The sequence below is a fragment of the Octopus bimaculoides genome, chromosome 4, assembly GCF_046866305.1.
Source record: "Octopus bimaculoides isolate indiv1 chromosome 4, ASM4686630v1, whole genome shotgun sequence".
NCBI lineage: Eukaryota > Metazoa > Mollusca > Cephalopoda > Octopoda > Octopodidae > Octopus > Octopus bimaculoides.
Window position 1 is genome coordinate 40,260,219 of NC_142931.1, and position 26,082 is coordinate 40,286,300.

A 26,082-nucleotide genomic window follows, 5' to 3' on the forward strand; every position below is an offset into this window, starting at 1 on the left:
GATCGTTGCCAGTGCCCCTGGACTGGCTTGTGCGGGTGGCACATAAAAGACACCATTTCGAGCGTGGCCGTTTTCGTGCGGGTGACACGTAAAAGCACCCACTACACTCTCTGAGTGGTTGGCGTTAGGAAGGGCATCCAGCTGTAGAAACTCTGCCAAATCAGACTGGAGCCTGGTGTTGCCATCCGGTTTCACCAGTCCTCAGTCAAATCGTCCAACCCATGCTAGCATGGAAAGCGGACGTTAAACGATGATGATGATATATATATATATGTGAGATGAGGAGAATGAAAGGCTCCTGAAGTTTTTTGATGCAAGTGATCCAATAATTTATAATGCATACTTCAAGAAATACCTACCTGGTGAAACTAACCAATCACCTCATCACCTATCTGGCAAACACACAAGTCAAATAGATTTCATTCTCACCAGAAAATGGGAGAAAGAAAGAAATTTGCACATATCCTGCAATGAGGAGATCAGTGGCATGAGATATTTGACAGTGCGTTAGCGAGAGCCAAAACATTCTGGGGAAGAAATGTATCCAAAAGAATGACAGTACACTCACCATTGAAAGACAAGAAAGTGGAATGAAAGCGCTGTTTTGAGAAGCTGTTGAGCATGGAGGGTGCATGGGTTAAAGAGATGCTACCTGATGCTTATCTTACAGAGAGACCAGTAATTCAAGTTGACATCAGTATGATAGATAAAGCTATTTAGGACATGGAGACAGGGAGAGTTGCTGGACCATCAGGGATAGTTACAGAGATGTTCAAAATGTCTGGTGACATAGGGTACATGATAATCACTTGGTTGTATCATTATACTTAGCTGTATTATTATAAACTGCTACAAAAGCAATGGAGATGCCTCAAAGAGAGAGAGAGAGATAATTATAAGGAAATCAAACTGCTGGATCAGATTATGAAGGTCACTGAGAAAGACATAGCACAAATGATTCATAACACAATATATGCAGATGAGATGCACTTTGGCTTCATGCCCAGTAGAGCTACCATGGATGAAATTTTCCTAGTGAGGAAACTGCAAGAGAAATACTTGGTTAAGAGTAAACCACTATTCCTGACATTTGTTACCTTAGAGAATGTCTTTGACTGGGTGCCATGCTCAGTAAGATGGAGGTGTCTAAGGAAATTAGGTGCACAGGAATGGCTTGTGAAAACTATACAAGCTATGTACAAAGTTGCAGTAGATAAAGTTAGAGTCAACAATGATTTCAGTGACAAATTTAGCATGAAAGTGGAGTAAGAGAGCATCAAGGTTCAGTCCTCAGCCTTCTCCTATTCATTATAATCCAATAGGCCTTCACACAAGAGTTTCAGACTAACTATCAATGGGAACTCCTATATATTGATGATTATGCAAGGAAATTTATTTTAATTTCTCTTTATGCCATTTACATTTGATTTTCTAGTTTCCTGTATTTTTAATCTTTTGTTTATTTTAAAAAAACCTTTCATACTTCTAATACCCTTTCTTCTTGGAATATTTATCAGTTCAAATATTCCTTTTTCAAGTAAATGAAAAAGTTTCTATTTAGTTCTTCAGTTTGCCCCAAAATAAATCCTCTACTTTTTTTAAAGACAAACCACAATTTTAATTAAAATGAAGTGATCACATTTAAAAATACTATTGGAATACTTCATTTCATCAGTTATTCTCATACCATTAGTATTCTCAAGGAAAAATGATATGGGTTACCTAACAACAATATCTCTTTACCTAGAGACTTATCTATGTTTATTTTTATTTATCTATTCCAGTCTGAGATCCATACTGACCAAATAAATTCGGTATAAACAACCAGCCAAGAGAGTGACAATTTCTATCCTCCTATCAGTGTTGCATTATCTCTTACCAAGTCATTTAACTTTTATTAGTCCAGTCTAACTAGGTGCACACTGGTACCACAGAGTATAATAGCTTAATGATGTAAAATTGATAATTATCTTGTTAGCTTGTAGAATTGAATTCAGGTTCACTTTGCAGCTTGGACTCAGCTAAATCTGCAAATAATGTAATCCTTCTTTCAATTTTATCTCCCATAGTGAACTTGAAAATTAATTAAATTATTACATTTGCTTGCTTTATTAAGTATATTTTATTTGTTTATATTCCCTAATGTAATTCAGATACTTGATTGTATTTAGTCTTTCTAATTTGCATTTATCCACTTGAACACATTATAACTATAATTTATTATAGGAACAGCTGCCTTGACTACTTGTCTATCATTAAAGTGTCACTGCTGTGGTGAAGAAGTGACACTGTAATTGATTTATGCTGTATTGGCTTACAGTGCCTAGCTGAAAACATCCTGAGGACAATCCCAATGTAAGAAGGTGATGCAAAAAGAACAACTGCTTCAGTATATAGCCACCTTGCACATCATATAGTTGATGAGCAAGACTTCTTAACAACTTTGAGAATGTTGCAGTCAAAAACAATGCAAAGAAGTTTGAGTACATGATCAGCAATGAAAATGAAGCATAGACAAGTTTTGCAAAGTGGAACTGCAACTATTATTTCTGCCTACACTCCTCAACCAGAACTATCTGATGAACAGAAAGATCAATTTTATGACACCTTCTTGCAGACTACCTTGTCAACAAATGACTGGTGACTTCAATAGACACGTTGGACAGCATCCTGATGAGAAAGAGGGAGACATAGGAACATATAACAGAGAATAATGGGACACTTACCAAATGTGTGGCTGGTGCAAAGTCCCTTCCAGATCTAGGGTGGTATGGTGGTGTAACAATGTAGAAAACAGGGTCATAAGAACAAAAGAAAAGGTCAGGAAGGAATGGAAGAGTGGTGGTAGAAGGAGGTTAGAAGACAGGTATATTGAGACAGAGAAGCAGAAAGGAAGAAGTTTGCCAATTTTCTGTGGCGTGAAGACCAGAGGCTTGAGGTGTTTCAGATTGCAAGACTGTCAGAGAAAATCATGCTGTTGTAGGAGAGAAATGCATTCACATGGATGATGGTTCATTTGCACTTAGTGATTCTGCAAAGAAAGAGGCATGGAAATGCCACAACAAAAGGCTACTAAATATTGAAAATGCATAGGAGAAGGAGAGTCTGCCCAATGTGGACCTAACAGAGGGACCAGCTATCTGAATTGACAGTAGCTTGGTAGATAAAGCAACTGAGAAAAACAGAGAAAGCTCCCAGCCCATCAGGAGTCACTGCTAGGATGCTTAAAATATTTGGTGGAGCTAGATATTGTCTAGTTATCCATATAGTTAATCAGGTTGCCCACGGTGGTGAGTCATACTCAATGACTGGTGTAGCAGCATTATAGTCAAGTGCCTTAGACAGAAATAATTACAGAGGTATCAAATTGCTGGACCAGGTCATGAAAGTTACAGAGAAATTCATAGCTCAACTAATTAGGAAGAGGATTAGCCTGGATGTGATGCAGTTTGGTTTTGTGCCAGGGAAAAGCAACATTGATACTATTTACTTGTAAGGCAAAAGAATAAACCTACATACTTGGCTTTTGTAGACTTATTGACTTTGTCCTGCACTCTTTCATCTGGTGATCAATGTGGAAGCTAAAGATAGATGAGTGGTTTGTGAGAGCAGTACAAGCCATGTACGAGGATGCTGTCACTAAAAGGAAGGTCAGTAATGAGTATAATAATGAATTTAGTGTACAAGTAAGGGTTTACCAAGAGTTTACCAAGAATTTAGTGTACAAGTAAGAGTTTATCAGCCCCCTCTTATCATTGTCCTCCAGGTCATAACAGAGGACTTTAAAACTGATTGCCATTGGGAGCTCCTCTATGCTGATGACCTTGTTCTTATAGCTAAATCACTACCAGAATTAGAGAGGAAATTTCAAGTATGGAAGCAAGGTTTGGAATTTAAGGGCTTGAGTGTTAATTTAGCTAAGACCAAAATCCTAGTAAGAAAACAAACAAATCACAAATCCATTCAGGGAGATGGCCCTGCTTGATATGTAGATAAGGTATTGGTAGAAACTCCATATGGTACCCAGTGCAAGCTATGGACACATTAGAGGTGCAGCAGTATCATAGGAAGGTTAAGAGAGAAAGTAGTTTTTATGTGTAGCAGATGTGTGAGTACAGTAAACACTAAGAACGTACAGCAAACAGACTTCTTCAGATATCCAGGTGAGATCCTTGGAAGTGGTAGACAGCTTCCCTTAGCTAGGCAACCAAGTTAGCAGTAAAGGAGGAAGTGCAGAAAGTGTAGTTGCTAAAATAAGGACAGTGGGCAAAGTTCATAGAGTTACTACCTTTGCTGGTAACAAAGGGCCTCTCCCTAAGAGTGAAAGGTAGATTGTAAGATGCCCATGTATGTACAACTATGCTACATAGTAGTGAAACATGGCCTATGACTACAGAGAACATGCAAAGGCTTGAAAGAAATGAAGCAAGCATGCTCTACTGGAAGGTTTGTGTCAGTGTGCATGTACAACAGAGTGTGAAGGATTTAAGAGAAAAATTGGGTATAAGAAGCATCAGTTGTAGTATGCAAGAGAGAAAACTGGGCTGGTTTAGTCATGTGATACATATGGATGAGGACAGCTGCAGAAAGAAGTGCCAATCTCTCATTGTGAAGGGAACCTGTGGAAGAGGTAGACTCAGGAAGACGTGAGATAAAGTGGTGTGAAAGGATCTTCTGATACTGAGCCTCACAGAGATGACAAGGGACCAAGACTTCGGGTGCTTTGCTGTGCTTGAGAAGACACATCAAGCTAAGTAAAATCGTAGCCATCCATACATACAGGCATGTGCTTTACAGCCACAATTCCCATGCCTCTTCTCAACTGAGAAGTCCTTGTCTTAAAAGCAAATAATAGCACCTGTGCTGGTGCCACATAATAACACCTGTGCTGGTGCCACATAAGAGCACCTATGCTGATACCACGTTAAAGTACCCAGTTCACTTTGTAAAGTGGTTGGCATTAGGAAGCACATCTAGTCATAGAAATAATGCTAAAACAGACAATCAGAGCCTGAGCAGCTCTCTGGCCAGCCAGTTCCTGTCAAGCCATCCAACCCATGCCAGTATGGAAAACAGATATTAAATGATGATGATGATGGTGACAATGATAGTGATGGCAGCAGTAGCAGTGATAACAACAATGATGACGATGATGATGTCTTGGGTTCTACTTTGCTGACAGTAAGAAAGACATTTTGACATACAAGGGTGTAGCCTGGAGTGCTTGTAACAAGCTTCAAAACATCTGGCAATCAAGCATTTCAAAATCAACATGGCTGGTTTTTCTTCAGGGCATGTGTAAAGAGAATTCTCCTCTATGGACCTGAAACTTGGACTATGCAGAAGAAGCTTGATAGAATATACACCAGGCTTCTCATGAAAGGTTAGAACCTTTCTTGACATGAACACATGACCAAAAATTTATAGGCACATTCTGCTCATCACTAGTATTGTTACTCAATGTTGAGTAGGCTTTGCTAGCTGCTGCTATCAAGTCATATCAGATGTTATCTTTTGGAGATTTCTGTGCCTCAATATAAAACAAAATCCATTCAACTTGTTATTAGCAGAGACATACAACATGAACTTGAGGACAATGGAGGGTAGAGATTCCTGGTGTGATGTAGTGAAATGCAACTTGCTAGAAAGAAGTAGGATAGATACCTAGCAATTCATTCTGGTTATCAATTTTGTCTAAAATGTCTTTTGTTCTCTGTTCTAATTTTTCTACATTAGTTTTAGATAATATTTAAATGATTTTTCTTGATTTAGTTCAGAGGTATTTTATTCCTTACCTCATATTTTCTTTTTGTTTTTGCATGAGTTTTTTTTTTTCTTTTTTTGGTTATGGTATATTTTTCTAAATATATTTTCATATGAATATCCTGTTCTGCATAGGACATTCCCATAAAGATCATCACATTAATGTCATCCATAAATGCAAGAAAAATTATTATCTCCAAAAGTCCTGTTTAGTGTATTTCTTAAAGTTGTTATCACTTGAAAGGAGACAAACAAGGAAATTGAGTCTCCTTGAGATATTTCCCTCAGAATGAGGATTGGTTTCTTGAAATAGTTCTTTGTTTAGATGTGTGAAGTACTTTCCTTTTTTTCTTCATGACATTTTTTATACTTGCATATTATTAGCACTAATTTGGCCATTGTCCATGTTTTCAGAATTTAAAACCATGTACGTCATAAAAGGCTCTCTGATGATTAATACATATTATGTAACTAAGAATTTTTTTTTTATAAAATGAAACTTCAAAAATAGTATTGTCAGTATCATTAATTTGCAGCCCCAGAAATAATTCCAGCAACCAAAGTGTTCTTCTGACAAAATACTTTATATTAATGTGTGTGTGTGTGTGTGTGTGTGTGTGTGTGTGTGTGCGCGCGCGCGCGTGCATGCATGGATTTGTGCAAAATTCCTAAGAAGGTTGTAAGTAGCAAATTTGTTGGCCTGAAATTCCTGAAGTCTGCAAGTATTGTTCTGTGTTCTTTGACAAAGTTAATTATTTTAGCAATTAGTTTTTGACAACTTACTAAGTGTTACATCTAGATATTTGATATTATGTCATGATCAAGAAAGCATCCTGTTGTTGATGCATTCTAGTTTCAAGGTTACTTTCTACATTATTTTATGATATATCTTTGATTGTCTCCCCAGCACTTATTAAGTCTTTTACTTAATTTATTACTCTATTTTCCTGAGCTGTTATCTTATGGGGACATAAACAAACCCACACCAGTTGTCAAGCAGTGGGTAAGGGCAGCTACACACACACACACACGCACATGCACACACACACACATTCACACACACACTCACACACACACACAACAAGCTTCCAGAGTTTCTGTCAACCAGATTGACTCACACAGCATTGGTCAGTCCAGGGCTATAATAGAAGACACTTGCCCAAACTGCTGCACAGTGGGACTGAACCTGAAGCCATATGGTTGCAAAAATGAGCTTCTTAACTGCACAGTCATACCTATACCAATATATTTAACTCTATTTCTCTATCTTTTCATATACAATCTTTTATAACTTTCCATCTGTCCCACAAACCATTGGGCTGTAGTGGTAGCACTGCAGGCTTCATCTTCATGATGTGTCACAAGAACAAGTCAACTTGACAAGAACCATTTTTCTTCAAGCCATATTTATGGAAAGACTTGAATTCAGCATTACAAATGCATGAAGCACATCAATTTTCCAGTGACCTTTCTACTTGTAACATGAACTGTATTATTGTGGTACCTACTTGCAGTTTGGTGGACTGACTCATTGTCTTGATATGTAAAGTTAAGTAAAGTTTTCCTTCTTGAATCATACTGACTCATAAGGACCAGTTTCCTGGTTTCCATGGTGTATATACTCCTCAAATGGATGGGACGCCAGTCCATCTCAGGATCATTCATTTTTGCCAGCTGAGTGAACTGGAGCAACGTGAACTGAAGTGTTTTGCTCAAGAACACAATGTGTTGCTTAGTCCGGGAATCAAAACTACAATCTTACAACCATGAGTCCGACACCCTAACCGCTAAGCCACATGCCTCCACTGTCTTGACATGGGTACACTTTCATGCTAATAACAAACTGATCATTTGCAACTATCATCTTCCATATAATATCCTATACTTATTTTTCATTTGTTGTCTATGTAGAGTTGCTAGCCAAGATGAGAAAATGTCAATCTGCCAGCTGAAGTGTTGCCCAATCAGTGCCCTTCACCAGTGATGGACTGCATCTATGAACACATTTGTCCAATCTATAGCTACTATATGGAACTTCTAATGGTATCTATATTCAGTAGGGGCACTGTATAATAAATAAATATGTCATTTAAGTTGAAAGTGCAAAATCCTAGCATGTGTTTAGCTAGAAAACATAACCTCATAAAATCAATAAGAACTTAATGTCAGTCTTTGATTAAATGAGCATCTAATTGGGAAATAACAAGTAGTTATTATTTATTGATGGATTTGACAAACTGATTGATGGTTGGTATCTATTTTGATTTTATTCAATTCCTAAAATAATTGTTTTAGAAAGCATTTAGTTTGATATATATAGTCCAAAGCTTGACCTATTGTATGTGGAAACCACCAAAACATACATTAGCTTCATCACACTATTTGATTCAAATGTTCTGAGTTTGAAGTTGGTTTTATTTTTTATTTGATTTATTTATTTATTTATTACAGTGTATTTATTTTAAATTTTTAACCTTCCAGGCGAAGTTATAGTCAATAAACTGAGGCTAATTCAATTGGTAATATATCACTGCTTAGCAAAAATTATCATTATATTTAACCAAATGTAATCATCATTGTCTATCCATCCATCCATCTTTTCTACCCAATATTCTTGAGATGGTCATGGAGACACCTCCTCCATAGAGTCTTATCAAAAACAGCCATCACTAGACTTCCCAACTGGTTCCCCATTTTGTTTTTTGGGCCCTAAGGTCTCCTACTAGTTGGCTCGGCTTGAAGGATCTGTCTTGAAATTCTTGCCAGCAACACTCTTATTCATATTCTTATTCTTATTCTTCTTATAATAATAATAATAATAATAATTAGTAGTAGTATTAGTAGTAGTAGTAGTAGTAGTAGTAGTAGTAGTAGTAGTAGTAGTAGTAGTAGTAGTAGTAGTAGTAGTAGTAGAAGTTGTTAGGCAGTGAGCTGGCAGAATCATTAGCATGCTGGACGAAATGCTTAGCAGTATTTCGTTTGTCACCATGTTCTGAGTTCAAATTCCGCCAAGGTCACCTTTGCCTTTCATCCTTCTGGGGTTGATAAATTAAGTACCAGTTGTATACTGAGGTTGATCTAATTGACTGGCTCTCTTCCCCCAAATTTCAGGCCTTGTGCCTATAATAGTAAGGATTATTATTATTATTATTATTATTATTATTATTATTATTATTATTATTATTATTATTATTATTATTATCATCAGGTGGTGAGCAGGCAAAATTGTTAATGTATCAGGTAAAATGCTTAGCTGCATTGCTTCCAGCTCTTTACATTCTGAGTTAGAATTTTGCTGAGGTCAACTTTGCCATTCACCTTTTCAAAGGTGATAACTAAGTACCAGTTGAGCACTGGTGTTAATGTAATTAAATTCTCCCCTGAAAATTTCTGGCCTTGTGCCAAAATTAGAAAGAACTATTATTATTATTATTATTATTATGGTGGTGAGCTGACTGAATCGTTAGCATGCTGGGTGAAATGCTTAGCAGTATTTCATCCATTCTTATGTTCTGAGTTCAAATTCCACCGAGGTCAACTTTGCCTTTCATCCTCTCGGGGTTGATGAAATAAGTACAAGTTACACATTACACTGTGTTCTCCTTTGTTTACAATCTTGCATTACCATTTTGTCTATCAATAATTGATCTTTGGTACCTCTGCATCTCTTTCTACAGCCTTTTTGTTCTGGCAGTAATATATCGTTTTCATCAAGATATTTGTACAGTTCTTCTGCAATTCCTCCTGACAGTAACTTCCACATTAATGAGAGGTAAGAAATTGGTCTGTAATTGTTACTAGCATTTCCCTTTGATGTATCCTTCAGACACAACACCATTCGTCTTTTTGTTAACTAGCTCAGGATTTCTTCTTTTCCATTGATCAATGCATTAAATTGCTCTGCGATCAATTTATAGCAACTACCAAACTTTTTTATCCAACACCCCTGTACACCATCAGATCCTGCTACTTTCCAATTGCTTATCATTATTATTATTATTATTATTATTGAATGAGAGAGTTGTGCATGCTATCAAAGTGACACTGCGGTTAAATATATGAAACCCAACATACCTATCAAGACTACCCGTCTGATAAGGGTACACCAGGCACATGCATCACAACCATATGTGCGTGACATGATGATCTCATACTAAAATAAACAGCACATGACCTTGCAGGTGAGGCCCAGTTAGAATTTTCTTCAGGTCAAGTTGCCCATCCTACTCAAAAGTTCCTTGAATAAGGCTTGTTTAAGGATATTGAACGAAACACCCATGTTTCCAGAGGAAAAATTATCCAAACCCTCTCAAAACATAGTTATGATGCTCCCCCACTACTTCTGCTCATGATCAGAGATGCACATATTGTCAGCCACTAAGGGACATGCTCAAATGGTTACGGTCAAACAACTGACGAGCAAATCTGTGGTATTGAGCAGAATATTTGCTGTAGCCCATCTTTCATACCAAGACAAAAGAATGTACATGATAACACATCTAATCAGTTAAGATAAGAAGCCATGAGAGCCACTGTCTAGTACTGCATCAGGGCATAACCACTGTCTGGTACTGCATCAGGGCATTATTATTATTATTATTATTATTATTATTATAGCAGTAATATAAAAGAAATCATTATTATTATTATTATTGCAGTATTTCTTCTGATTCTTTAAGTTCTGAGTCCAAATTCCACCAAGGTCAACTTTGCCTTTACATCTCTCTGCAGTAAATTAAAAAAAAAAAGAACATATTAGTTAAATCCTGAGCTTTATGTAATAAACTTGTCCCCTCCCCTCTCCTCAAAATGGTGGTCTTGTGCCAAAATTTGAATATCTATTATTATTATTTATTTATTTATTTATTTCACCTGTCACTACATTCTGAGTTCAAATTTCCATCGAAGTCAACTTTGTCTTTCATCCTTTTGGGGTCGATAAAATAAGTATCAGATGAACACTGGGGTCGATGTTATCGACTTATCCCCTCCCCAAAAATTGCTGCCCTTGAGGCAAAATTTGAAACCATTATCATCATCATCATCATCATTATTATTATTATTATTATTTATTTATTTATTTATTTATTTATTTCGCCCATTGCTACATTCTGAGTTCAAATTCCATCGAGGTCAACTTTGCCTTACATCCTTTCTGGGTTGATAAATTAAGTACCAGTGAAACACTGGCGTCAATGTGATCGACTAGTCCACTTCCCCGAAATTTCAAGCCCTGTGCCTGTAGTAGAAAGGATTGGTGGTGGTGGTGGTCGTCGTGGTGGTGGTGGTGTTGTTGTTGTTTTTATTATTATTATTATTATTATTATTATTGTTATTATTATTGTTGTTATTATTATTATTAAGGAAGTGAACTAAGGTGGTGAGCTGGCTGAATCAGCATTTTGTCTGTCTTTACATTCTCAGTTCAAATTCCGCTGAGGTTGATTTTGCCTTTCATCCTTTTGGTGTTGATAAAATAAGAAGCAGTTGAAAACTAGGGTCAATTTAATTGACTTAGCCTCTCTACCAAACCTGCTGACCTCGTACCAAAATTTAAAAACATTATTGAGGTGAACTGATAGAATTGTTATCACACCAGATAAAATACTTAGCAATAGTTCTTCTGACTCTTTACATTCTGAGTTCAAATTCCACCAAGGTTGGCTTTATGTGTCATCCTTTCAGGTACTTTATTTTTAAGCTGGTAAGTGACAGAATGAACAGTGTGTTTAGTTACATCCTTTTGCATTCTAAATTCAAATTCTGCCAAAGTTAACTTTACCATTCTTTCTCCCCGTATAAGTATCATTCAAGTACTGTTATCAACTGAATTGGTTATACTTCTTCCCTAATGTGTGCAGCTTTGTGCTTATGCTTATTTATGAACTTGTAAAAATGACATACAGTATTTAGATTCATGCATCTACATTTTATAAACGCAAATCCTGCCAAGGTCAACTTTGCTTTTCATTTCTCACTTTCTCTCTCAGGTCAATAAAATAGGTAATTACAGTTCTCTTCCTCAACAGACTTGCAATACAGTCTTAAGAAACTGTTCAAAATTTGGTTTCACTTCCAATTTGGACCTATTTTCTTTGAGTTGAGTATAGAGTGGACAGAAGCAGTACAAAAGTCTGAAAGAGGACGGTACTTATTCTTGAATAGTAGATGTATGGAATTTGTTGCCCATTCGAGCACCACTACTTTCACCACCTTGCCCCCCGAGTGCCTTTAGCGGATTTGACTGTAGGTCCCTGATTTGAGAATAACTTAGGCGTTGTGGTTTATTCCTTCCCCCCCCCCTCATACACACAAATCTCGGAAGTCCTGCAATTAAGTCATAGGTGCCAGCCTTACTCCTAAGGCATAATTTTGTTTTTCAATACCATAGGAAAAGCTCTGAATGGGGTACCTTCCGATTTATACTCCACCAAAATTCAAAATCTCCCTTATATATATAACAAATCAATATCAGCCTTTCCTCCCTTCCTCCCTTTATTAGTTGCCACCACTTAAAGAAATCTGCTTCCTTCGATGATCGGCTATGTTAATTATTTGTTGATGTTAGTATTGCAAATATCAAATCAACAAGTAGAGTTAGTGGTAGTAGTGGCTGTCTAGCTGCATGTCGAATTAAAACAATATTAAGAGCTTTTCAAGACATAGTGACGTTCGTAATAATAGCATCCACAACAGTACGTATTTTCAAGTAAACAGATTGCTCATTTAAAGCTTATATATGTCATTTTTTAAAAAAAAATTTACATTATTAAAGATAGGATTATATTAGAAAATATACAAAGCTAAAGGATTTAAAATTGTATTCGTCAACTAAATTCATAACGTTACACAAGTTTAATAACCAGAAAGTTGTACTTTCGAAAAATTGTAATTTTGGAAATGATTATTGAATAGAGAGAGGAAAAAGAAATAATTGCAGTAAATATACAGCGTCACCGACACTCTCAGCAAGAAATATTTTTATCTGAAGCTGTTCATTGAACGTTTCCTTCTATTCTTTCTATCCACAACAAAGCAAACAAGATCAAGCGTTTAAACCTTCTGCACTAGCCTATTCAATTTATTACAGATCAAAAGAAGGAAGGCTATTGCTGCCACTAGAGAAAGAAAAAGACGTCAAGCATTGAACAGCCTTAAATAGCTATCAGATAAGAGATACAGTTACTGTATTCTATGAACCGATTGCGGTCAGTTCCTTAAACGTGACTATAAACCCAAAGTAGCACTTCCTGTGACGTCATATCAACCAGCTGCCGTTTCCCAACGACAACCCCCGAGGTTAACCGAAAGAAATGACTCTAAATGTCTAATGTAGCCGTGGAAACCTGCATCATATATTCGATCATATATTAAACAATAGATCTATGTAAAAGAAATATTTTATATGCGATATATAATGTGTGAATAACCTTTCTAAAATGGGTAATTCCCAAGTTTATGTGCAAAGTCTGGTAAGATCTATATATGTTAATAAAAATAGTCATGTGAGTGTTATTTTGATAGCGATTGAATTTAATTAATAAAAAGCATTGATATTCTAGTTCGATTTCCAAGTGATTTTCCTGTTTACATTCACATTATAAACATGGAAAGTGTGGCGTTTTACCTAATTATAAAGAAAAGGAGTTATTTGTAGAATTTTTGAAGTAATTTATGGATTTTAAACTTATTTGATTATAACTTCTTTTTTTTTTAACACTAAACAAGATACTTAAGGCAATTTTCCTCCTCTTACTTTCCAAAGGTATTCAATCTAGTGGATCGTAGTGATGTGATCGACCTCACAGCCTTTTCATCTGCAAGTCTTCTTCGTACCACTGTTTAGCACCTCTTATTACAGTGAGCTCAGAGTACTACGGCTGCTACTGTTTGGTTACCAAAACTATCACCAACACAAACACCAGCATCATTACATCACCACTACCATTATCATCACAACAACTACTACTATTACTACTACTACTACCAGTCTCTCTACGATCACTAAGCTTTTGGGGGATGGCTTTTTAAAAGTACCTACATTATTCGAATTATCATCTATTTCATATCTAACTTGATCTGTGGCATACCAAAGGTGAGTTCAAAAAACATTATCTATATGAGAAAATTATTTCTCTGTACTTATCTAACAGACAAGCTGTTATGTCAATACGATGTATGTAAATATAACACTTGTCTAATGAATTATTATCAACTACACATCTACGTTTCTGATGGCAAATAATCATATTAGTTACCTTAAATACCTATGTACTTCTACCAAGAATTATTACAGCTTTGGCTCATATGCAAATAGATAATGTGTTGATTAGTTTCAAAATATAATTCGTCACCAACCGATTGCTACCTTTAAAAACAAACAAAAGCAAAACATCTGTATTAAGAAACCTTATTTTAACGATAACGTTTTCATGAAACTTTTTTTCATCTTTATATAACGTAATTTAGTTTTATTTTCATTATTAATCCTGTTCAAAGCTACTATTCTCGACTGTTAAAATGTCAAAATTAATTTAAAAAGCACAATATATAGATTTCGATTTTTAAAAATCCATGTTTTAAACCGAAAATGTTTCAGCAACATTGTTTACTTTGAATCATTCAATACATTCTATATTGTTGATGAAGATCACTTCCCCCCTCGGAATTTCACTGTGACAGCTTAAATGAACACAAGAAAAATCAAAACATTTGATGTATCTAGTAGTTTTCATAATGTAACTGAGATTACTTAACTTTCACTTAGTTCTGTAGACTAAGCTAACGAAAATTCATTGATGCTAAACATATTTGAATATATTTATAGGATTCGTTTTTTATAATGATTATTGTAATATATATATATATATATATATATATATATATATATATATATATATATATATATATATATATATATATATATATATGTAAGGAAATCACAATGGTAGTTTTATGTTCGAGCAATTTATATTTTATAAGGTGTTGACAATTTATTCAATCTACATTTTTTAATATTAGTGATTTTTATCAAGATATTAGATAACTAAAACCTTTTCCCTTCCTTCAAAAAGAGAGGAGAAAAAGCAACACTCTTGTGTTATTGTGGCGAGTGGTTATAGAGTTTGGAACTAATCTTTCGATGAACCTTAAGCGCAACTCGGTTTCGATCCTCAAGTGATGGTATTTGATTTCATTTATCCCCTTAATAATGTAGAAAAGGGTGTGATTAATAATCTAGAGAAAGTGATAACTTCTGATTTATCACTCTTCCTAAAATGAAAAAAAATCTTTTCAAAAGAAACCAATATTTTAGTTATGTAATCACTTCGAATATAGCCATACTTTCTTGTGTTTCACAACTTATTTAAATAGTATATTGATTTCTTAGAAACAAGACCACAAATATATGGAAAAGAATAGTAAGATTGTGTGGCGTTTATGTGTTTTCAGAGACATTAGCAGCGAAAGTGAAATGAGAAATATTTACCGAGGAATCGAAACTGGCTCGCGAGCTTTATCACAGTGTGTTTACCTCCTGCTCGATGACGAGCAGACCGATGACGTATTCGTCAGTGAAAGATGTTAACAGTAGCAAGTTTCGATTTCATAGATCTCAGAATTTATAATTTACTGTCTTATAATCTCTTTTAATCAATATTTTGTTTGGTGCCGTGGAGAGTGTTGTGTAGCAAGAAGTAGGCTTCCGACAAACCGAGTCTGCGACCCAGTTTCGTTTCTCGGTTGAAGGAATTTCACTCAAGTCATTAAGTGCCCAAGAATGGCATGAATGTCACAACTTTCTATCTAAGATATAAGGCTTTTGGTGTCTCGTCAAGAGAATACAAAATTTAGAGAACACCTACTTTCACTCTCATGACTTGTTAAATTAACTATATCAGTGTGAATAGAAAAAATAGCTATTTTTGTAGATAAATTTGTTTGCTTTAGTACAGAATACGTCATTTAAAGTTTTCTTTTAATATAATTTTCAACTTACTTTTTGTGTTGGAACTTTTCTTTCTTTCCCCATTTTTTTTTTGCTAATAATTCGAATGATTTCCCCCCCCCCCCCTACTCTGTGTTATGTGTGTGTGTGTGTGTGTGTGTGTGTACAAGAAATGTAAACTGTAATTAGAAGCTACAGATTGATTAATCAATGGAACCTGTTTTCTTCAACACTGGCGTTTTCTTTGCTTCTATATTTCCTGTTCTCTCTCTTTCTCTCACACACATACACACACATGCACACACACACACACACACGTACGTACGTACGTACGAATGTATGTATGTATGTATTTCTTTGCATGGAATGCAAATATTAATTGAAGATAAATGTCAAATATAAATTGAATATACCTCCAAGATTATTTACTAAAAACAGCCTTAGCTCAAACCTCATTAAAAACAATAAAAATTTAATGTTATCAACTTGTTTAAATATAATTTAGGAAAATAATCTTTGGAAATTTGGAAATATCTGTGTGAATCTTACCACAACACTTCATATTTCAGAATAAGTTGATGTGGTCACAAAAAAAAAAAAAAATATGTGAATAAATCTGTGTGTGTGAAATTGATTTCCTGCTTTAAAAATTATCTTTCCTATGGGAAAAAATAATTTAATATCTATGTGTATATGGGGGTTGATTGATTATTTGGATATGAAATAGCTTGATATGATTGGACAAGACTGAAAGTCTGCTAGCAATAAAATCATGTTTCAAAGAGAGAACCTTTATGTGGTCACAAGACCTGCTAGAAATAGTAGATAGATCATTTCCCCCCCACCACCACCACCACCACCACCACTACCAACATTACATCACAAACTCTAAACATCTTAGCAAAAAAAAAATGAAGGACATATTGAACTATATCTTAGATTTACAAAAAAGAGATGAGATAGTCACAGCTGGAATACTATTCATCTAAGGTCTGTTCAATCAGGGCCAAACTGAGTCCCCAAAAAACAATAAACCACATGCTTCTAGGTATACATGTGAACTGGGATTATATGTGATGAAATATTTCTTCAACCAAATGGTATAAAGTTAAAAGAAGTAGAGTAGAATAAAGTAATATGGAGATTTTAAAAGGAAAAAAAAATGAAATCCATAAAAATAAGGAAAATACACAAAGCAGTTGATAGGATTAAGTATACAAGCTTCAAATGTTGTGACGTTTTATATATATATATATATATATATATATGGTGGGGGGCGTGTGTGTGTGTATGATGATATCATCATCGTCATCAGTTTTAACATCCACTTTTTCATACTTGTTTGGGTCAGACAAATCTCAGTGAGGCAGATTTTCATTTTCTAAGACTGGATGCCCTTCCTGTTGTTAATCCTCAAGCAGTCCCTAGTCCTTCAAGTACAGGCAGCTCAATGCTCAAACATATTTTTGCAGATGACTGAAGGCAAATGAGAATTTTTATATATTTATGTTGTTTTATTTTTTTTAGTCAAAGGGTTTTAGTCAAATGAACCAACCCCAGTACTTATTGTTTTTAAAGCCTGATACTTATGCTATTGGTCTCTTTTACCAAACTGCTAAATTACATGTCAAGTGGTGGTGGGGACAAACACAAAGACACACACATACATAAACACACACACACACAAGCTTTTTATAGTTTCTGTCTACCAAATCCACCCACAAGGCTTTTGTTGGCCTAATCCTAAAGCAGAAGACCCTGCAGTGGGACTGAACCTGGAACCATGTGCTTGAGAAGCAAACTTATTACAACTATACTTATTGTGCATGTGTGTGTAATATATACATTTTACTTGTTACATATATTATATATACTTATGATATCATCATTTAACATCTGCTTTCTGTGCTGGCATGGAAATGTATATGGTATAATGTATACCATATACATTATATGTATTTATTACATGTTATATATATATAAACACACAAACAACGGGTTTCAATATAATTTCTGTGTACCAAATACACTCACAGAGCATTGATTGGCTGGACCTTAGTAGAAGACTGGACTAAACCTGAAAGCATGTGGTTGTGAAGAAATACCTGCATCTACATATATGTTTGTGTGTGTAGCTTGTACTTCTAGTATTGTAAAAGTAAGCATAACGTTTTTTCATTCACTGATATAGGTTGTTCAAATTGTGCATGTTGGTAGAGTAACTATTCCTCAATACAAAGGTACTACTCGATATAATCTCTGTCACAAGGGATACATTTGCACTATCTCTGAACTCAGCTCTTGAATCCTCTTTGAAAAATATCAGGCATGCACTGTTGTACTAACTTCTGTCACTTTCACCTCGTCCATGCCTTCAAATCATGGTCTCTGAAGACTGTTTTTTATTGAACCAAACAGATGAAAGTCAGAGCATGCCAGATCTGAACTATGGTGGATGGAGACTTGGCACTAACCAGCTGAACTTACCTACTGTCTGACTTGTTGCCAAAGGTATGTGTGGCTGAACATTGCCATGGTGAAAATAGATGATACTCTTGCCCGGATTCTTCCTACAAATGGCTTCTCTAAACATTTTGAGTGTCTCAGTGTACTGATCACTGTTCATAGTACAGCCATGTTCCAGAAGATCAAAGAGAATGATGCCCTTGTTATCTCAAAAAACAGTCGCCAATTGCTGACTCATGAACTTCCTTAGGCCTTGTACAAGAAGTGCAACATCATTCAGTAGACATTTGTGGATCATAAAGATATGGCCACATTTCATCTTCTGTCACCAGTTTGGAAAACAACATGTCTGTATTAGCTTCAAACACTTCCTGTAGATGAGAGCAGATTTCTACCCTGCTTTCCTTCAAACTGGGTGCCAACTACTTAGTGCCCACTTTGCTCACTTTCCAATACTCAAAATCTTCCACTGTCTTCTGTAATGTATTGTAACCATAGTCCAGTTGTGCATCAAACTCACTGATTGTGACTCTAAATGCATCCACTTGCTGGCAATTCATATCAGTGGTTGCATTAGTCTTCTGTACATGTTGGACAGCTTGCAACTCTCTTTCATCAAGAACTCAATGGTAACTCACTGCTTTGCTATAAAAGAAAAGTTATTCTAGCAACATGTATGCAATTTGACTGACCTGTGACAATTAATGAAAAAGTTATTAGTTATTATCCACTTTTGCATTACTTTTGGTACAACCCTTGCATATGTGAATGTATATATATTTGTGTGTGTGTGTATGTGTGTGTGAAGTGCTGGATTATCAACAATATGGTGAGGAGTTCAAATATCGTTTTCAAATTTTGGTACAACGCTAGCAATTTTGAGAAAGTGAGAAAATCAACTACATCAATCCCAGTATTCAACTGGTACTTATTTTATTTACCCTGAAATGATGAAAGGAAAAGTCAACCTTAGCAGAATTTGAACTCTGAACGTAAAGATGGACAAACTGCTGCTAATGATTGTGCCAGCTCACCACCTTCTGGAATTCAAATATTACTGCAATGATCGTTGTGCTACAGAGCAAGATACATAATTCTGCTTGGTTTTGTTTGCATTCTTGACAAAAAACAAGTTCCTGTCACAGTAGTTAGTAATAGAAAGATCATAAACTGTAAAAAAACAGTTACTTAATCAAAATTCATCCCATACTAGCATTGGAAAATGGATGCAGCAGACTCAATCAACTTGTGTTTGTGTGTGTGTGTGAGTGTGTGTGTACAGATACATGCCTTGAGAATGAATTTGGTAGATGTAAACTAAAAAATGTATCTCAAAAATATATATACATGAAAGTATATATATATATATATATATCTTTACCTGTTTACATTTGTGTGTCTCTGAAAACTGCTGAGCTCAAATGGTGATATTGGTATCATTTTCCCTGGTAGTAAATTGTGTACTGTCTCTGTACCTTTGAAGACTTGAGGAATAAGAAATCTCTGTTCCTGGAAAATAGGTACAGATTAGCAACAGCAATGGCATCCAGCTGTAAAACAATGCTGCAGTTATAGTAATTTCCATATTAGTCTGGAAAAACAGATATAAAAGAAAACAAATAATGCATATATATATAATGTGGTCAGTAGCAATAGCTGCAGCAACAACAATAACAGCAGCACCAAAGGTACACATGGTAGCAATAGCAGCAGCACCAACAGTGAGTGTGGAAGCAGCAGCAACAGCAACAACAGCAGCAGTACCACCAATGACATAAAGATGCATGAACAAAAATATGTTGGAACAACGAAAGACCTTGTCAATTGACAACTAAATAGCCACAGGTCCTCTTTTAGGAACCCAGAGAGATGCAACATTACATCCTTGGCCAACTACATATGGTGTTTAAAAGCAGAGGATGTGCCATACAGGATTAAATGGAAGCTCCTGGACCATATCTCAATGGGGCTAGATGATGCAAATTTTGCGTGACTGAGAGGGCAAGGATCTTAATGAATTTGCTCGACCCAGGGGCTTTCTTAAATTCTGAAACTGAGATGTTTAGTCAGTGCCCTCATGAGAGAAAATTCATGTTAGAAATATGGAATTCCCTTTGCTTACTAGTGAAAGGAAACTGTGCATAGACTGACCCTTTTAGGACAAAACTGGAACCAGTTACAAAAAGATAACGCCATCTCAATCAAAAGGGATTTCGCTTTGTAAAATTTCATTTCAGGGTTTGTTTGTTTTTTTCACAACCCTGGCTGACCAAGACTGTATTCCTATCTCCTTTTTCTAGAGAAGTTATGTGCCTCCAGCCAGCAAGTCTTGGGTGTCGCCTATATTGCTAAGAGCAAAATCAGTTGTAACTTACTGACATAAATCAATGACCACATTACATATTAATACTCAAAAGATTTTAGCATGTGCTTTTTTGGGGGGTGGGGGTGCTTATGAACAAGTGACTGATATATAATCAATACACACACACATATATATATATATATATATATATATATATATATATATATAAAGAGAGAAAGAGAGAGGTGCATGCATGTGTGTGTGTGTATATATATATATATATATATATATATATATATATATATATATATATATATATATATTATAGAGCAATACAAATGACAGATTACATATGTGTAACTTCAAGCTTTATGTCTTAAAAAATATACATCAGGTCTCTTGTTTACTCAACAAAATTTTACAAAGTTTTCTTACTAAACAATGAGTTTGATGGATGTTTATATTATTTGCATGCATGCATGTATTTATGTATGTATGTATGTATGTTTGTATGACAGATTTATATATGTGATCTGGTGTATTATCAATAAGCAAATAAATCAATCAAGTCTTTACCTGTATTGAGTTTTTAATATCAATATTGAGAAGAGTTATATCATTCAGATCTATAACACCAACAAAAAAAAACAAAATGAGAGAAAAAATTTGATTTGTAAAATAGACTGGGAGGCAATTGAAGTTAAACTCTGAGAAGTGAAATGGTTCAACATTTTTCTATCAGTTTAACCAGAAAAGAAAAACCATATTTCTATATTCAGAAATACTGAAAGTGTTTTAATGTTTCATCTTTCTTAAACAACCCAAATCATTATTTCTAGCAACCGATGAATCCCATGATGGAATAATTGACCTGAAATGGAAAAAAATAAAAAGTATTGATGCTGCACATAAATATTCTTATAAAAAGATTATAACTATCCCACCCACACACACAAAAAAACTATAGATAACTTTAAATCCAAATACATCTTCCTATGCATGCAATTCAAACAATGATCTTTTTTTTTTAAATTGGACCAGTTCAGTCAGTGTCAGGATCATTCATGTAGTAATAATCTTTCTTGAGTGCACTCCCTACATAAACATTTGTATGAAGTTGGCTTAAATGCAATGAAAGTGAAAAGGAGTCAAGCATCTTGAAGTATTTTTCAGTAAAAGAATTATTCTGACATTAACTTAACCTAAAGTGTATGAGTACATATATATATATATATATATATATATATATATATATATATATATATACATACATAGTACAATTTACTTGCATAATATGTAATCAGTATTGTACATCAGAAAACTGCAAGGAGAGTGTGTATTGTTGTCTAAGTTTCCTTTCACTGTCTCTGTAGTCAGAAAGATCACAGAGTAAGGAAGTTCTGGAGAGTTGTTCGGTGCAGATGTGGTGGTGTGGTTAAGAAGCTTGCTATGTGGTCTTGGGTTCAGTCCTACTTTGTGGCACCTTGGGCGAGTATCTTCTACTATAATCTCTTATCAGTGGATCAAGTAATCCTTCTTCAGAAAAAAAGTTGAAAGGCGAGAAATTAGTGAAAGACAACAGCGTTTTAGAACCTCTGATTTAAAAAAAAATCCTGTTTGTGTGTGTTTGTGTTTACCCTTATCTAGACACCACATGATGGTGGTAAATGAGCATCATCATCATACAAGTGAGGTTATATGGGAAAGTATTACCTTGCTTTGAAACAGGTGAAAATCTGCTTTTAACAAATTCCATCTGACCTGTGCAAATGAAGATGATGATGATTCATATATATATATATATATATATATTATATATATATATACACATACACGTGCACACACACACACTCACACACATGATTGGATGCACTCGGCACAAGGTTCCGTTCTAATGTTGGTTGCATTAGACTCCCACCGTCACATGTATGTGCTGGTCCTCTACAGTCAAAGGCGGCCATGATGTAATACAAAGACCACAGCAATAAGAAGAGAAAGGAACATGGGCATTGACTTGGTGCTCCTTTATTTCATCTGTTACATATGTTTCAGTGTTCTACAACACATAGCATCACACTGTAGATGCAATCAGGAGATGCACCCTGTAGGACTGGTATGATAAGCAAGCACATCATCAGACAACTGAAATAGGGATATAAGTAACTCTCATGAAGGAACTACAGTTAGAAAGGTGATGGGTGGTGGTGACTTAAGGAGGAAATTGGGTGAAGGGCCCAGTTGTGCACACATGTACACATGCAGCATTACTAGAACTCAATTTTATCATGGTGGGTGGGTCTTCTTGAGAAACACATACCTCCAATCATCCCGGTCCTTTGTCATCTCTTCTGTGAGATTCAAGGTCCTGAGATCAGCCTTCACCACTTCATCATATTTCTTCTTGAGTCTCTCTCTTCTCCTATCTCCATCTGCAGTAAGTGATTTGCATTGCTTTATACAGCTGTTCTTGTCCTTGAGTATCACATGTCCATACCAACACAGACTTCTTTCTTGATCTGCTTCCTCTTATGTCCAGTTTTTCTGTCAGCACATTTGTACTATATCTTTCATACTTACATTACACATTCAATAGAGCATGCTTGCTTCCTTTCTTTTCAAATCTTCTGCATTACAGGCCCATGTCTCACTCCCATTGCAGTTCTTACACAAACATCATGCAATCTGCTCTTCACCCAAAGGAAAATACCTTTGTTACCAGCAGTAGTAACTCTCTGAAATTTCTTCAGCCTATTCTTACTCTGGCTACTATACTTTCAGAGCAACCATCTCCCTTGCTAATTACATATCCTTAATAACAAAAGCTATCTACTGCTTCTAACGAGCCATTCAGGTATTTAAGAGAATCTATTTCCTGTGTGCTCATAGTATGTATTCCTCTTCTGCAGCTATCACATATGAAGTTTATATTCTCTGTTAATTTGTCTGTGATTCCAGCACATCTCGGGCACAGCATATGCAGTTTATATCTACTTGTTTTCTGTGTATCATGCAAGGCTATTTCCCTGATATATATTCATATTGATAGATAGACAGACAGACAGACAGACAGATAGATAGATACACAAGTATATATTCATACATTCATACACACACACATACATTCATACATATATATATATACATACATATATATATGTGTATATATATATATATATATATATATATATATATATATATATATACACACTCACACACACACACATACCAGCATGGAAAAATACATCGTTAAACAATGATGATGATGATGATGAATATATATATATATTCATGTAGGTGGGGTTCTTTTCATCTTCATTGTCATAGTAATCCTCATTAGCATGTATTACATTAAGCAGGCAGTGTATATTGAATTTAAATAGTGACCTACCCAATTTTTTCAGAATAAGAATATAATCATTTAAACCTTAACCCAACCACCCATCTTGTTCTTCTACCCCCATGCTCACTCTTCTTCTACCCCCCACCCCCATGCCCACTTTGGCACCTCATTACTACTATCTTTATTTCATTTTCCTGCTCCACACCGATTACTTTAATTCTTTCATGTATGATATGAGCAATCTCCTACACAACAGGAAATCTGTTCCAGCTCTTTTTCATACTCTAACCTTTCCTCAACTAGCATAAAGCTGCCTCACTCCCTAGTGCATCCCCATTCAGTCAAAGGAGATCTTACCTTTGTGAGCTACATGGTGATCTTGCTAGCGCTGGTACACTCTGCAAAGTGGTTAGCATTAGGAAGAGCATCTGGGCATAGAAATCGTGCCAAATTAGACATTGGCGCATGATGTAGTCTTCTAACTCATCAGGTCCTGTCAAACCATCCAATCCATACCAGTATGGAAAACAGACATCATGATGAGGATGAGGATGCTATATCTGTGATGAGTGTAAGTGTGTGTGTTTAGCATGGAAAGCAGACATTAAACGATAATGATGATGATGATATATATATAAATATATATCATCATCATCATCATTGAGTGTCTGTTATCCATGCTGGCACTGGTTGGACAGTTTGACCAGAGCTGGCAAGCTGGGGAGCTGCACTAGACTCCAGTTTGATTTGGCATGGTTTCTACTTTATTTGTGAGTTAACAAGTCTACCATTGGTTTCATGCAGAAAATTCTCAGCAATTATCTGGCCTGTTACACGAGACATTGGTGCTCATCTCCATATATGTATTTGTATGTATTCATATATATTTAAATACATACATAGACATATATTAATCAAAATGTACAGTATTATATACCTATTACAGCTGACCTTACCAAATGGTTTTGCACTGGGTATTAAACTAGGTGTTAGATAACAGTATGGTTACAAAATACTGCATGCTCATCACAGCCAGCAGGTTTGATAAAAAAAAATGGCAACTACTCTCCATTCACAGTGCCCACAAACCACATCCAGTTTGTGAGCATTTTCACAATACCCACAACGCACATCCAGTTTGTGGGAAAAGGTGAAACAAACTGAACAAGAGTTATGACCTAGGAGCCAAGGGACGTAACTCTTGATACAACCCAGTTCATTTCATCTTTTTTTCACAGCACCCACAAAGTAGATGCAGTTTTTTTTACCTCTGGTTATGAGAGCAGTTGCTATATATTTTTCATAACTGATAGCTCTGACAGGGACACAGTATTACATAACTGTTCTGTTATCTAATATCTAAATTAATACCTAGGGCAAAGCCAATCAGTAAGACTAACAATAATGAATATATAATACAGTATCTTTGATTAATATATCCACCCTGTTGACAAATATACGAGTGCATATTTCTTTTTTTTTATTTATGGTTTCTTAGACATCTATTCATATGTATATCATCATTTAATGTCTATTTTTTCATATTTGCATGTGTTAGTAAAGAATACATAACCAGAAACCCTTTCTGACACCTACTCCCAGCTTTTTCCTAAGCAAGATAATAATTTTCCTGTCTATCAAACAAAAGCCCAGTCATATTTACTCAGAGAACTGAAAACAAACAACACCATACAAACGACCCTTTTTTGTTTATATAGATCATGCAACATGTCAAAATATATCAAGATGCCTGGACATGCTTTCATGGTGAACTGAAATTAATAGACAATGGAATTTAAAAAGTAAAGGAGCTAAATATAATGTAACTCAGAACAACAAAACAAAAAACTGAAAAGAATATAAACCTATTTGACAGCACTTAAAGTTCCAGGAGTATCAAACATATTTACTTCTATCAAACCAAACTATCCAATCCATCTCTGAAGCATGGAAATAAAAGGATTTTTCTCTCAAAAGCCCAATTGACGACAGTTAGAGACAAATAAAAGTACCTCACAAAATACCTCACAAGAGCAAAATTCATTTCAGAAAATAACCCATAATTTTCTGCAAAAATTCATGGTGATAGCAGATGTGTAATATGCAATGGTGAAAATTACAACTACAATACTTAGAAACTAACTCCAACATGAAAAAAAAAAAAAAATGTATGATCCTTCAAGGTAAATGTGGACTTGAAATACAGAACAAGAAACTTTAATTTTACATAAGTTGCCCACTTGTTAAGAATATTACATC

The 26,082-nt window shown here is 35.3% G+C and overlaps 2 protein-coding genes across 9 annotated transcripts in view; both read left to right on the forward strand.

Annotated features, from left to right (window-relative positions):
- Positions 1 to 924: 924 nt before the first annotated feature.
- Positions 925 to 18,017, forward strand: LOC149136027 (uncharacterized). The gene is made up of 4 exons (XM_089350058.1): positions 925 to 1,218; positions 1,785 to 1,814; positions 3,767 to 3,934; positions 17,904 to 18,017. The coding sequence occupies exons 1-4, from the start codon at positions 925 to 927 to the stop codon at positions 18,015 to 18,017; spliced, it is 606 nt and encodes a 201-aa protein (XP_089206184.1).
- Positions 13,752 to 26,082, forward strand: part of LOC106880470 (uncharacterized) — a 159,321-nt gene continuing 146,990 nt past the window's right edge. For all 8 annotated transcript variants that reach the window (XM_052967005.2, XM_089350629.1, XM_089350635.1 and 5 more), the window contains exon 1: positions 13,752 to 13,858. The gene's annotated coding sequence lies outside the window, so the exon portion shown is untranslated. The remainder of the gene's footprint in view (positions 13,859 to 26,082) is intronic.